Below are 14,588 nucleotides of genomic sequence, written 5' to 3'. Positions count from 1 at the left end.
TTTCAATATTACAGGAGTCTTGTAATTGTAACAACTCATCCAATAACTCACATAAAGAATACCCAAATTCACTTAGCTGCAATAGCTGCCTCTTGTGCAAATCACCCCCGCAAGACACTAGGCCTGTGGGCAGGGAATGTGTCTGTTATATTGTTATATTGTAGTTTCCCAAGCACTTAGTACAGTGCTCTGCACACAGTTAGCACTCAATAAATACTATTAACTGACTGACCACCATGCCCTGTTAATGCATGCAATTGATTTGTTCTTGTAAAACTACAATTTTTATTTTTAAGGTTTCTAGAATATGATATTCATAAACCCACAGGACCCTGTTCTAGCCAGGAGCTGAAGAATAGTACCTCTGCTCAGCGGGCAGTGGTTTTAAACAAGGAATAAACATTTTTTCCCTTTCTCATTGTTTGCTTAAAAAGAAACTCTTAAAACGAATTATGATTTATTTTTAAATGCAGCACATAAGATTTTTTCGACGTGCATTGCTTTGTACGTTCTAGATGGCACTTTAAACTCTTTTATACTCTTTTTGAACTAAGGAAAAAAAAAACTTTCCTTAAGCCCAATCTATTGGAAGTGAAGCAGCACGGTTCATGTTCAGATGGCCTTTGTTCTGCTCCTGAAAGTTCTTAGCTGATTACCTAAATGCCATTCTTTCCTCTTTCACCCCGAGCTTTTCAGAAGTTTCCAAGCCTTGGGGAGAGTCCCAAGCGACAGGGTGAAGTCTCTATGATGAGACAGAGCTCAATGCCTATTGCTGTATTGTACTTTCCGAGCACTTAGTACAGTGCTCTGCACATAATAAGCGCTCAACAGATACGATTGAATTGAATTGAAGAGCACAAAGTCTCCAGTTGAAGCTTTATAGGAAATGCATACTTGAAGGAAACAGGTTTCATGGAACAGGGAGCAGGTATTTGAGCCAGGTTTAGATAGAGTAAGGATTCCCCCTCTCTGTTTAACCCAAACAGTTTTCTCTCCCCCCGGCCCACAACCTCCCCAACCCATCCCACCCATCACTATTCTTACTTTTGGTCCACATAGGCCTAGAAAGGATATTGAAGGCAAGGTCAGAAATCGAACCGATTAGGGGTGGCCCTCTGACAGCCCATTGGGAGGTGTTTATGTTAAGAAGGCCCTCAATGGAGCAAAACATTCCAGTTTGAAACGGATGTCTTAAATATTTTAGAGGGCAGAACCACATCCTGCATTAAGAAAATTATGCATCTCCCCACGTCATTCCTTCTAAAGCATGTTTTCTGCTGACATATTATAGAACGTATTGTTTTATTATTAGAATATAAGGGTCTCTCTCATTCTTATTATCATTCTGATTTTGGAGAATAGCACTTGATGCATAGATTGAGGCTTTTTTCCTAATGATTTAGAATGGAAACAGATTTTCAGCTTTTACTCTGAAAATCAGCTTCTACTTTCTCACAGAAAAATTAATACATGTATTCAGAAGGAATGTAGACTGCCCATAAGCAGAGTGTTTTCATAGAGAAAAATAAGACCAAATAACTGAGTTGGGCTAGAAGAGAGCAGGGGAACTGTACTTCTTCTCCCTCTTGGAACTAAAACTCAGCAGCTTCTGGTCTCTGTTTGTGAGCACAAACTGAAACTGTGATCTTATCATAGTCCCAGAGTAACAGGCAAATAGTTATAGTTCCTAGGAAGGAACACACCTCTAGTCACCACTTCGAGAGGCAAAAATGGGCCCCTACAAAGAGCTTATTCTAAAGCAACTGTTCCGTAAATTGCCAAAATGAAAATACCCATCTGTGAAATTAAAATTGCTGATGTTGGCACCTTTCTTCTGCAGCTGCTCCCCGAAAACCACAAATCTCTGCTGCTGCCTCCATAGGGAGTGTTTTCATCCTGCATCTCATATCCAATTCGCTACCTTCGATCCACTGTTCTACCTCAACCTGAGCCTCCTCAAACTGTAAAATCCTAACCTGGATTGGCACTGACTCTGGCCCAGGACAAAATGTTCCACCCCCCCAAGATTACTTTAGTGAAATTACCTAATCCAAAAGGGAAAATCTGATCAATCAATCAGTGGTATTTATTAAATGCTTACCCCGTGCAGAGTGCCCTGCAACTCAGTAAGTGCTCAATAAAGACGATTAATTAAGCACTTGGGAAGGTACAGTACAGCAGAGTTGGTAAATATGATAATTGCCCACAGAGAGCATACTACAGGAAAGAGAGACATTAAAATAAATTACAGATAGGGAAAATAGTAGAGTGTAAGGATATTTCCAGTAGTCAAGAGCAAGGAAGGTTCCAGGCATACTAAACAATCAGCTGTGTGTTTCCTGCATCCCTGCCTATTATGGGTAAGCTTCCAAGTTCCCTCAGCTCTTAGTTCCTCTCTGTAACACCCTGTCCCTACTGCCAGTGGCCTGTCAGCTTTCATCGTCATGGAGACTGAGCGTTGCTGGAGCAAAGGGTCATTCCACTTGTGACAGGAGATGGCAGTTTCTCACCTAGATGTCACTCCCTCCCCCTACCCAGTGCAGCACAGAATTGGAGCATGAGAGAAAGCAGAGAGTGACAGCAGTTAATGAATGGGAAGCAGGAAAGGTGAGAGCAGCTGAGTGGGTTTCCATCCCTTTGGCCCAGTTAATCAGTCAAGGTATTTATTGAGCGTTCACTGTGTGCAGAGCACTGAACTAAATCCTTGGAAGAATACCATGCCTCAGAGATGGTAGATGCTTCTCTTTCATACAGAGAGCTTAGACTCTAGGTGGTAAAAAAAAGAAAAGGTTGATTTAAATATTTAAAGGGAATTAATCATGTTTATTGAGCACTTACTGTGTACTAAACACTTGGGAAAGTACAGTATAACAGAGTTGGTAGACATGTTCCCTACCATCCCCGAGCATACAGTCTAAAGGGGGAGACGGGATTATTATCAATAAATAAATTATGTACTAAACTGTTAGCTCATTGTGGGCAGGGAACGTGTCTACCATCTCTGTTACTACATTGCTATATTGTACTCTCCCAATCCCTTAGTAGAGTGTTCTGCACACAGTAAGAGCTCAATAAATACAGTTGATTGATTGGATACATACCTAAGTGTTGTGGGGCTGAAGACAATGATTATATACACCCTGTTCAAGGAGTTTGGACAGGAATGGGAGCAGATGGATAAAAGGTGCAAATCCAAGTTCGAGTGACACAGAGGGGATTGGAAGAAGAAACGAAGGTCAGGCAAGGCTAATTAAGGCTTTGAAGGTGGAGAGAGTGACCGTCTGCCAGATATGAAGAGGGAGGGTGTTCCAGGCCAGAGGCAGGATGTGGGCCCGATGTCGGTGGCAAGGTAGACGAAATCGAGAGTCAGTAAGTAGGTTGGCATTAGAGGAGCAAAGTGTGTCGGCTGAGTTGTAGGAAATCGGGGAAGTATGCTAGGAGGGGGCAAGGTGATTGAGTGCACTGGGGCACACCCAAGATAATCAGATGAGAAACAGTCTCTGTTCTAAACAGGGCTTACAGTTAAAAGGGAGGAAGAACGGGTATTTCGTTCCCCTTTTACAGGTGATGAAACTGAGCCCCAAAAGGTTAAGTGGCTTTCCCAAGGTCATGTGGCAGTCAAGTTTCAGACCCGGGATGAAAACTCACATCCAGTCTTGTTTTACTAGCCATAGTTGATGCAGCTCCTCTCTCTGACCCACTCATTCATTTATCTGTTCTGAATATGTTCTTGGAATATATTTACTTAGAAAAATAGCAATTTCAGTAATTCCAGTGTTTTATTTAATTTATCAAATGGCAGAATAGCTTCACTGTTGACCAGAATCTGCAAGTCGGTTGTCATGGATCTTTTCCAATACATTCGACGTTCACTTTTATCCCAAAACACTCTGGGGCCTTAGTTATAGTATGATGTTAATTGACCAACTAAGTTGTAATTGAAGGTAAATTGATGCAGTGTTAATAGCACTGTACCATTTATAATTTTATTATCATTATTGTATTTTGGATATTAAATCAATTCATCTATTTGCTTCTATTTTCTCACTTCCAGGACCTACTCAGATGCAGAGTTTTGACATCAGGGATTTTTGAAACACGCTTTCAAGTAGATAAAGTAAATTTTCAGTGAGTATGCTGTTAAATATATGCTATAACTATGTTAATGTTGTTAAAAACCTGCCATTCACTATCTTATATCTCCCCATAAGTCCCTTCCCCCATTACTCTGGTCAGAGTGTAATTGACTTTACTCACTGGGTTAGATAAATTAGATAATGATATATCCAAATGGATCATTAATGGGAAAAGATAGAACTCTAAGAATGTGCTTCCATAATCATGAGCATGGATAATGAGGAGGACAGAAGTTTACCCACCTTTGGCAAGCGTCCTTGGTTCTTGCTACTGGAGAGAGAACAGTGGGCTGGATAAGCTGTTGACGTGCCCCAGGATTGCATTTCTCATGTTCATTTTGGGGAAAGGCCAATATGATTCTAAGTTCCTTGAAGGTAGGAAACTTTTGTTTTCCTTTTATTGAACTCTCCCCTATACTTAGCAGAGTGCTCTGCAGACAGTAGTTGTTCAATAAGTATGATGATGGATGGGCAATTGGATCAGTGGATGGACAGATGGACGGACATGGCGCTCCCCATCAAGGCCACTCTGTAGCTGGGAAATATTCCACACTGTTGGAATCATGAATTTCAGGGACTTTCATATTCTGCCCCTATCTTACCTCATAGAGATAGAGATAGAGGACACGTGGCTAGACTGAGATGCTAGCAGGAGCCTCCCAGATTCTCTTAAATCCTCCAATCTGATGATGGTGTCCGATTTTGTGTTTTGCTAGTTTATTTTAATCAATCAATGCTATTTAATGAGTGCTTACTGTGTGCAGAGCCCTGTACTAAGCGCTTGGGAGAGTACAGTATAACAGAGTTGGTAGGCACATTCCCTGTCCACAGGGAGCCTATAGTCTAGAGGAGAAGGCAGACATCAAAATAAATTACCATTGTATACACAAGTGCAGTGGGGTTGAGAGTGGAGGAAATATTAAGTGCTTAAAGGGTACAGATCCAAGTACATTAGTGGCACAGAAGGGAGAGGGAGTAGGGGAAAGGAGGACTAAGAGAAGATCCCTTGGAGATGTGTATTAATAAAGCTTTGAAGGTAGGGAGAATGGTCATCTGTCGTGTGAAGGGAGAGGGAGTTTCAAGCTAGAGGGAGGATGTGGGCAAGGGTTCAGTAGCAAGGCAGATGAGATCAAGGTACAGTGAGTAGCTTGGTATTGGAGAAACCAAGCTGTGGGCTGGGTTGTAGTAGGAAGTCAGTGAGGTAAGATCAGAGGGGACAAGTTGATTGAGTTCTCAGAAGGAGAAACAGGGAAAATTGAAAATACCCTAAATGTTTTATGAAATGAAATTGATTTATAAATATGTAGGTCCCTGATTCAGTATACAATATGACAGGCTTGAAAGGCTGGAGGTAATATATGTTGATATGTAATCCCCTCTCTAGGAATATTGAAACATGAGATTGTTTTAGAGTACAGGTCCAAGGTTTGAATCATAACTCTTTCAATGAAATGGCATCTGGTGAAAGTACAAGAATACAGGGACTGGGCCATGTGATACGTGGACACCCTTTGGCATTCAGAGGTGTGGAAATGATCACACTAAAACAGGGTGAGGAGAACAGACAAGATGAAGAAATAGAGACCCCTGAGTCTCAACTATTACATTAGCCTCCTCCCGATCTCCCCGCCTCCAGCCTCTCCCCTCTGCAGTCCATTCTTCACTCTACTGCCTGTATCGTTTTTCAAAAAAGAAATTATCTGTGCACATCTTCCCACTTCTCCAAACCCTCCTTGGTTCCCCATCATCTCCACTTCAAGCAGAAATGCCTTTCCATGAGTTTTAAAGCACTCAGTCAGTTCTCTCTTTCCCACTGTTCTGGCTCCCCTCCCACTATAACCCAACCGTCACGTTTTGTTCTGCTAACACGAGCCTACTTACTGCTTCTCGATCTCATCTCTCTCGATGCTGACCTCTTCTGCCTGGAACTCCTTCCCCCTTCATATCTGACAGATCACCAATCTCCCCATCTTCAAAATCTCCTTGTGGGCAAGGAATGTGTCTACAAACTCTGTTACATTGTAATTTCCCAAATGCTTCGTGTACAGTAAGCATTCAATAAATGCCACTGATTGATCGAGGCATACCACTTCCAAGAAGCTTTATGTAACAGCTCATCTCCTCACCTTAAGCCCCTTGATACTCACGACCCACCCCAACCTCTAGAGCACTAAGTAAGATATCTTCATACTCTGTTTCTTCTCCTACTTGTAATTTATTTTTTAGTCTGTCGGCCCCACTCGATCGTAAGCCCCTCGAAGGCAGAGATCATGTTTTATTCTCCCAAGGACTTAGTACAGTATTTTGGGTGCAGCAAACACTCAGTAAATAGTACTGATTGATTGACTGAGGGAAATGATTTATAAATGGTCCATTTTAGAAGTGCAGAGCTGAAGCTGGGTGAAGGAAAGAAGATCCAAGGTTGAGATTAACTCCCAGGGCTGGATGTGAGAGGACAGATGGGGAAGACAGGAGTGGGGCTAGGGTTGCTGAGAACCAAAAATGAGGTGCAAATTCCCCGAGCGTGGGCCGGCAAGTAGCTTCAGAGAGGGGAGAAACCCTTGGACTGCTGATGAGAAGAGGCCAGAGAGGTTCGTTCATTCAATGGTAAATCACTGCGCATTAGTACTTACTGGAGCAATTGTATGTTGGTAAAATGTATCTTTTGGTTAATTCAATTGAAGAATACTTTAAAAATCAGTGTACCATATGCCAAATATGCAAAATGATATGTAACTCCCTATTGCTCTTAACAGCATGTTTGATGTAGGTGGCCAGAGAGATGAAAGAAGAAAATGGATCCAGTGCTTTAATGGTAATTTTCTTTTTATGTATTTCCTCTGGAGTAGTAAGTATTCTGATGATTTACACCCACTTCTTGAGTTTCAGACATTTTTAGATTCTCTGTTGGGATAAAAGTAATAATAATGATGGTATTTGTTAAGCGCTTACTATGTGCCAAGCACTGTTCTAAGCACTGGGGTAGCTACAAGGTAATCATGTTGTCCTCCGTGGGGCTCACAGTCTTTAATCCCCATTTTACAGGTGAGGGAATTTAGGCACAGAGAACTTAAGTAACTTGCCCAAGGTCACACAGCAGATGAATGGCGAAGCCAGGATTAGAATCCACGTCCTCTGACACCCAAGTCTGTGCTCTTTCCTCTAAGCCATGCTGCTTCTCAATCAAACAATTGTTAATTAAACAATAGCTCTCTACATAATGTTATGCACAGAATCACCTGGATTATTGAAACCTTTTGGGATCAGGTTGAATTTGGAAAATCAGTAATTGGGATAATCCAGGGCAACATATCAGGGGCGAAGTTAGAGCAGCAGCCGGGGTTGATGAAGCCCAGGAGTGGTGATGGGAGAATCAGTTGCTTGCAAAAAACAACACTGATTTCCCCAGGAACACTGGAACCAGTGTCGTGGGAAACAGAGATTGGCTCCAGTTTGACCATAGATTGCTGACTGTAGAGACTAGACTGTAATCAGTCGATCAATCAATCATATTTATTGAGCGCTTACTATGTGCAGAGCACTGTGCTAAGCTCCTGGGAGGGTACTGTACAAGAGTTGGCTTGCACATTCCATGCCCACAATGAGCTTCCAGTCTAGAGACTTTTGGGCAAGGAACATGTCAACCAACTTTGTTGTAAGAGCTCAATAAATTCCTTTGATTGATTGATGAACTGATGCTGATTCAGATTCTGGTTCACGCTCTCGGAAGCAGGAAAGTGGTTTAGATTTCCAAAGATCTGGGAAATCCAGGGGAGGCAGTACTGCCTAGTGGAAAGAGCAGATTCTGAGAGTTAGCAGACCCAGGCCACTGGCCTGGTGTGGGTCGTTGCACACATCACTTGATTTCTCTGGGGCTCAGTTTCCTTAGCTGTAAAGTGGGATAAAGTAGGTGGTGAGCCCCATGTGGGACTGGAAAAATCGGTTACTTAGTATCTGGAATTCAAGTTGGGCAGACTACTCTTCGAGTCCCAAAACCAGTGAAACAACTTTGGCAAACACTGAATTGGAGATGAGGTTAAGCACACTGGTTGTCCAGACCACTGAGAGTAAGGCTAGTGTGGGTAAACTGAAAGTTTAGACAGCCAAGCCCTATTATTTTTGCTTATCTAAAGCAAACACCTGCTCATTTTGCTTTGGAAATCTGAACTGTCCAGGGATTATTCAGACTCGCGTCGTTTCAGATAGCCAGGTGCTTTGGATAACCCAGATTTAGAAAATGGATTTCCACTGGTGACCTTTCAGAGGAAGCTTTCCATCTTTCATGTGGTATTGTAATATTACCGGAAATATGCTTCTTTTAATTAAGGAATTTTTCTTTTTCTCCTATTGTCTTTCCTCCACTAAGATGTCACTGCTATAATATATGTTGCGGCCTGCAGTAGCTACAACATGGTGATTCGGGAAGACAATAACACAAACCGGCTTCGGGAATCCCTGGACCTCTTCAAAAGTATCTGGAACAACAGGTATAAAGATTCACATGTGTTGTGCATATTCATTTAGTCATTATCATGCAGGCTTAATCAAATCAGCCTAGGGGGTTTTTTTCTCATTTTCAAGGACTAATGCTTCATTTTTATAATTTTGCAAGTCAACCTTCATTTTAGTAAGCACTTAACAAATAACCTAGTTTTTATTATTATTGAGCACTTACTGTGTGCAGAACACTGTCCTAAGCACTTGGGAGAGTACAGTGTAACAATGGAACGGACACATTCTCTGTCTACAGTGAGCTTACAGTCTAGAGGGGATGTTACTTAATGTTTGTAGCTCCTTGGTGGTGTTTATCTCTATGTATATATATATCCATATATATAGGATAGATGTCTGGATATTTACAATGTATCCAGAAATGTGTTTCCGGGTATGTAGAATATATTATCAGTACGTATATCACAAATGCATGCCACATCTAGAAGGATTGAGCTTAGTAGAGATCTCAGTGATGTCCAAGTAATAATAACTTGGGCCCCTATTTTGAACATTTAAAATGATTTGCAGGTTTCTAAAACTATTTTGCTCAGTCCTTGAAAATGAGAAAGAACCACGGTGGAAAATTTCCAGATATCGAATCCTAGAGAGCGATTTAGAATGGGAGCACCATGACCCACCAGCAGTGGGTGAGACATTTGAGCTCAAGTCAAGAAACACTGCAAGCTTCCCAGAGAGAGGCATCCATAGAGACGGGGCTAGATGTCCTTTAGACTATAAGCTCCTTGTGGGCAAGGAGCACGTGTACCAACTCTGTTGTAAATAATAAATAAATAAATAAATTGGTATTTGTTAAGCGCTTACTATGTGCAGAGCACTGTTCTAAGCGCTGGGGTAAACACAGGGGAATCAGGTTGTCCCACATGGGACTCACAGTCTTAATCCCCATTTTACAGATGAGGGAACTGAGGCACAGAGAAGTTAAGTGACTTGCCCACAGTCACACAGCTGACAAGTGGCAGAGCTGGGATTTGAACTCATGAGCCCTGACTCCAAAGCCCGTGCTCTTTCCACTGCGCCACGCTGCTTCTCGTATAATGTTGGTATTTGTTAAGCGCTTACTATGTGCAGAGCACTGTTCTAAGCGCTGGGGTACACAAGGTAATCAGGTTGTCCCACATGAGGCTCACAATCTTCATCCCCATTTTACAGATGAGGAAACTGAGGCACAGAGACGTTAAGTGACTTGCCTACAGCCACACAGCTGACAAGTGGCAGAGCTGGGATTCGAACCCATGACCTCTGGCTCCCAAGCCCATGCTCTTTCCACTGAGCCACGCTGCTTGTTGTGCCCAAGCACTCAGTTCAGTGCTCAGCAATCAATCAGTTGTATTTCTGGAGTGCTTACTATGAGCAGAGCACTTTACTAAGCGCTTGGGAGAGTGCAGTATAACAGAGGACCAAACACAGGAAGCCCTCAAATACCATGAGTCAATTGATAGGTAGATAGATGGACCACTTCATTCAGAAAATTGCAGATGTAGCTCCAGCCTTATCAGGGCCATTGTCGAGAGGCAGCAATTGGTTGTGAGGGCACAGAACAGGTAGAAAGCAAGATAATAATGATAATAATAAAATCGTGATATTTGTTAAGCGCTTACTCCGCGTCAAACACTGTATTAAGTGCTGAGATAGATACAAGATAACTGGGTAAAGCGCAGTTTCAGTCCCTCATGGGGCTCACAGTCTAAGAAATGAGGAGAAAAGGCATTGAATCACCACTCTACAGGTGAGGAGACCTTAAAGTGACTTGCCTAAAGTCATTCACAGGCAAGTAGATGAACCAGGAGTGGAACCCAGGTCCTCTGACTCCCAGGCCTATGCTCTTTCCACTAGGTCTTGCTGCTACTCGATGTTGTAAATTTTCTTTTCAAAAGCTGCATGGTGTAGTGGATAGAGCATAGGCCCGTAAATCAGAAGGTTCTAATCCTCGCTGTACCACTGGTCTGCTGTGTGACCCTGGGCAAAGCACTTCACTTTTCTGTGCCTGAGTTACCTCATCTGTAAAATGGGGATTGAGATTGTGAACTCCATGTGGGACAGGGACTGGGTCCAACTTGATTTGCTTCCATCCACCCCAATGCTTAGTACATTGCCTGGTACTCGTAAACGCTTAACAAATGCTATCATCATTGTTATGTCTTATTTACCCTTGACTGGATTTCTTTTAGGCCTAATCTCTTACTTGTGGGCTTCTGCTGATTTCAAGGAGTGAAGTTAGATACCGGGGTTTGGATCCCAGCTCCCAAATGATCCTACTGCTTCTCCACACCAGAGATGCCTTTCTAAATTGCTCCTTTTTTTTGCAAAGCCAATCCCTTTCTTTTCCATCAAGCACATTGAATCTGGGCACAGTTTAATTCAGTGCTCCCTTCTTAGCGTGGGTGGAGGGACCAGAGCAAGTCCTGAATCGAACCTTGTGTGACAAAGCAAATGAGTCACAGGTCTGGTTTACCCTTTGCCAGCTCAAGTTTTGGGTTTTCCACCTCAGCCCTAGTGGATTTACCCACATGCCCAACTGAAACGTGTCCCCTCAGTGAGTAAATTTAGCTTTAGCGCTGATCAAAGAGCGTGGATGTGGATTTAAAAATATCGAATGGCCGTGTTGGCCAAATCGACGTTGGTTTTTCGGGTTTGATGAGTGCTTTGCAGCTTAGATGGAGAGTGGTACTGCCTGAGAGGGGGGTTCCACAGGTAGATTCCTTGGACGAGAAATGTTTTTTTAGCACTTGTGAGTTCTGCAAATGTCCTGGAAGATGGTATCAATCTGCTATTTGTTCTTCTCAGGTGGTTACGGACCATTTCTATCATCTTATTCTTGAACAAACAGGATATGCTGGCTGAAAAGGTCCTAGCCGGGAAATCTAAAATTGAAGATTATTTTCCCGAGTACGTGAACTACACTGTTCCTGAAGATGGTAAGATTTTGCAAACCAGTCTCTCCAGGTATAAGAAGCCACCACAATTGTTCTCTAAAAGGCATGGAACCGTTAAGAAGCATAGTTCTAACAGCTCAAAATTAAATCTCTTTCTCTTTTCTCCTTCGAGTTAAAGGATTAGTAAGATAAGACTTTGTTCAATTCCCTCCCGCTTTAGAAAAAAAAACACCTGAATTTGCCACAGAAAGTTTCCTTGAACAAATATTTGGTGTCAAGCCTATTAATGGCTTGGAGAAATTTCCCAAGACACTATTCAGTAGGAAAAATGGCAATTCAGATGGGTGGAGGTAAAAATTAGTATCAGCTGTTATTTCTGACATTACCTGGTTTCAGCCAATATCTGCCCATCCGGAATCCCCTGTCTTTGTTCTTATCAAGGCCAGCGTTGTTTCTGAACCCAGAATTTGGCATTTGCCAAATCAGAAAGATATCTACTCAAAATGGGTTTTTATTCCATTTTTTTCTTTAGGTGAAAATAAGACATTTGTCCTTAAAGTCCAAGTTCTTATCCAGGTAGGGTTTCTGTGGAAAGGACTCCCTTGAAGCATTAATTGGGTATTGTGGGGCTTGTTCATGAAAAATGAGGGTAAACTTAAAAGTCCATAATTCAGTAAAATATGTTCACTTCTCATTTTTTTCATTCATCTTGTGGCTTTTCTTCATTTTTGTATGAGACATTAGTTGAGCGAAGGCTACATTAAGTCTCTAACAGTGTCAGATCTTGTAGGTACAGGCGACAACTTTGGTTACCAAATCATAACGATTATGGTATTTGTGAAGTGTTTACTATGTATCCAGCTCTGTTCTAAGCCCTGGGGTGGATACAAGTTAATCAGGTTGGACTCAGTCCCTGCCCAACAAAGGGCCCTGAGTCTATCTCGGAGTAGGAGTTAATCCCCATTTTACAGATGAGGAAACTGGAGCACAGAGAAGTTAAGCCACTTGTCCAAGGTCACACAGCAGACAAGCAACAAATACAGGATTAGAACCCTGGTCCTCTGGAAACCAGGTCCTTTGCAGTTTCCATGAGGCCACATGGCTTCCCTGATGTTTCTCTCCTTCCTAAAAGTGAGCTTGAAACATTAATTGCTTCATTGTTTTAGCTCCCCTAAGGTGTCCAGTGGAGTGATGTGAAACCACATGAGAAATCCATGAGAAAATATCAAGTAAATGATTGGTGAGCAAATAGAGCGTTGGTTCCAGGAGTCAGTTTCTGTGAACACGTCCCATAGAAATATGGGCTGGGTTGGCATGGGTCTGAGTGGATGACATCAGGCAGGAAAAACAAGCTCTGCCCCTGTTTTTGGAACCAGGGCATTCCATCCATCACACATCTGCCACCCAAAATGCTTCCAGCCGTGGCCAGCGATCCACTCTTGAGCAAGCTGGGTAATGCCTTGGCAGAGAGGAACAGTGGAAGCCCTTGCAGCCCCTCTTCCCGTGTACCTCCCAGGGGACATATGGGGACCAGGCCTACAACTCTAACAGATGACATATCCAGGTGCCCCTGTGTCGGCATCTTAAGAGTTGTGTGGCAATCAGCAGAGGGTGGAAGGCTGATCAGAACTGGGCCTTTCGCTGTGCATGTTTGGATTTTTGCCATGAGCTTCTGCATTCCTGCCTTGCTGGCTCACATGAAACTTAGAGTTAGAATGTGCCTAAACTCAACTGGCATCTCGGGAACCTATGCCCAAAAGACCATTATGGAGCCGTCTGAGTTTAAAGCAGTGGCGTGCTACCCACAGGATAATAACAAGAAGAAGAAGAATCGTGGTTGTATATTGATCGCGTGCTATGTATCAAGCTCTATATCAAGGACCAGGGTAGATACACAATAATCAGGTCGGACCCAGTTCCCGTCCCAGGAAAATCTCATATTATAGTGGGGTGGGGGGAAACAGGTGAGAAGCAACATGGCCCATTGGGAAGAGCACACGCCTGGGAGTCAGAGAACCTGGGTTCTAATCCCAGCTCTGCCACTTGTCTATTGTATGAACTTGGGCAAGTCACTTAACTTCTCTGTGCCTGTTACCTCATCTGAAAATGGAGATTAAGACCCTGGGCCCGATGTGTGACAGGGACTGTACCCCCTACCTGATTATTTTGGGCCTAGTACAGTGCCTGGCACATAGTAAGCACTTAACAGTACCATTAAAAAAAATCAGGAAGTTGACACTTTCCAGCCCAACAAAATCAGAGCTCCAAAATTTCCCAGCACCCCGTCCCCAGGACTGCAGCTTTTGAACTGCAAACCTTCCTCCAGCTCCTCCTCTACCATACCAGCCTCACTGCAGCTACTTGTAAGCTCGCTATCAGCAGGTAATGCAACCGTTATACTGTTCTATCATTCTCTTCTCCCAAGCACTTAATAAAGGGCTCTGCACACAATAAGCGCTCAGTAAATATGATTGACTGACTTCACTCCACTCGGGCCAATTTGCTTGCTTCCCTCCATCCTTGCTCCATCCACTCCGATCTTGAAATGTCGCTCCAGCCAGGCTTCTCACCTGACCTAGCTACCTTCCTCCCTCCCACCAAGCCGTATTCCATCCCTACTCCCAAATTCCACTCCCTATAGCCAGCATGACTCCAGACACTCAGACTCTCCTTCCCTTCACGAGGGACGTTTGTTCTGGGACATGATTTTACCACAGTACTCTGCACAACAGTAAGCGCTCAGTGAATACCATTGATTTCATGATGGTGTTTCTGTAGCCTGTCGACCTGTTAAATCGCAAACTCATGGAGGTCGGGACCATGTCATCCTGAACCGGCCCTCAGGACTTGAGAGCAGCGTTTGTTGGCAGTGGGCAGAATTCCGAGGGAGAACCTCCTCCGAATCACTCTGCAGGGAAGAACCACAAAAACAATCTCCCCGTCTTCCTTGAGAGCCAGCAGGGTCCTTTCTGAGAGAGAAAACTGTTAATTTTCATAGTAGACGTGTGGTAAATGCCGAAAAACAATTCCGTCACAGAATACCATGTTGACATTCTCACCCCTT

At 43.1% G+C, this 14,588-nt stretch overlaps 1 protein-coding gene across 1 annotated transcript in view; it reads left to right on the top strand.

Annotated features, from left to right (window-relative positions):
• The window catches only part of GNAL (G protein subunit alpha L), a 270,722-nt gene that overhangs the window by 246,117 nt on the left and 10,017 nt on the right, over positions 1-14,588 (top strand). The window contains exons 7-10 of the mRNA XM_029066742.2: positions 4,055-4,128; positions 6,893-6,951; positions 8,503-8,623; positions 11,436-11,566. Of these exons, the coding sequence (XP_028922575.1) occupies positions 4,055-4,128; positions 6,893-6,951; positions 8,503-8,623; positions 11,436-11,566 (385 nt within the window). The remainder of the gene's footprint in view (positions 1-4,054; positions 4,129-6,892; positions 6,952-8,502; positions 8,624-11,435; positions 11,567-14,588) is intronic.

This window comes from Ornithorhynchus anatinus, chromosome 5, assembly GCF_004115215.2.
Source record: "Ornithorhynchus anatinus isolate Pmale09 chromosome 5, mOrnAna1.pri.v4, whole genome shotgun sequence".
Classification (NCBI taxonomy): Eukaryota; Metazoa; Chordata; class Mammalia; order Monotremata; family Ornithorhynchidae; genus Ornithorhynchus; species Ornithorhynchus anatinus.
The sequence above is the reverse complement of the archived record's forward strand: the minus strand, read 5'-3'. Positions and strand labels throughout refer to the sequence as shown.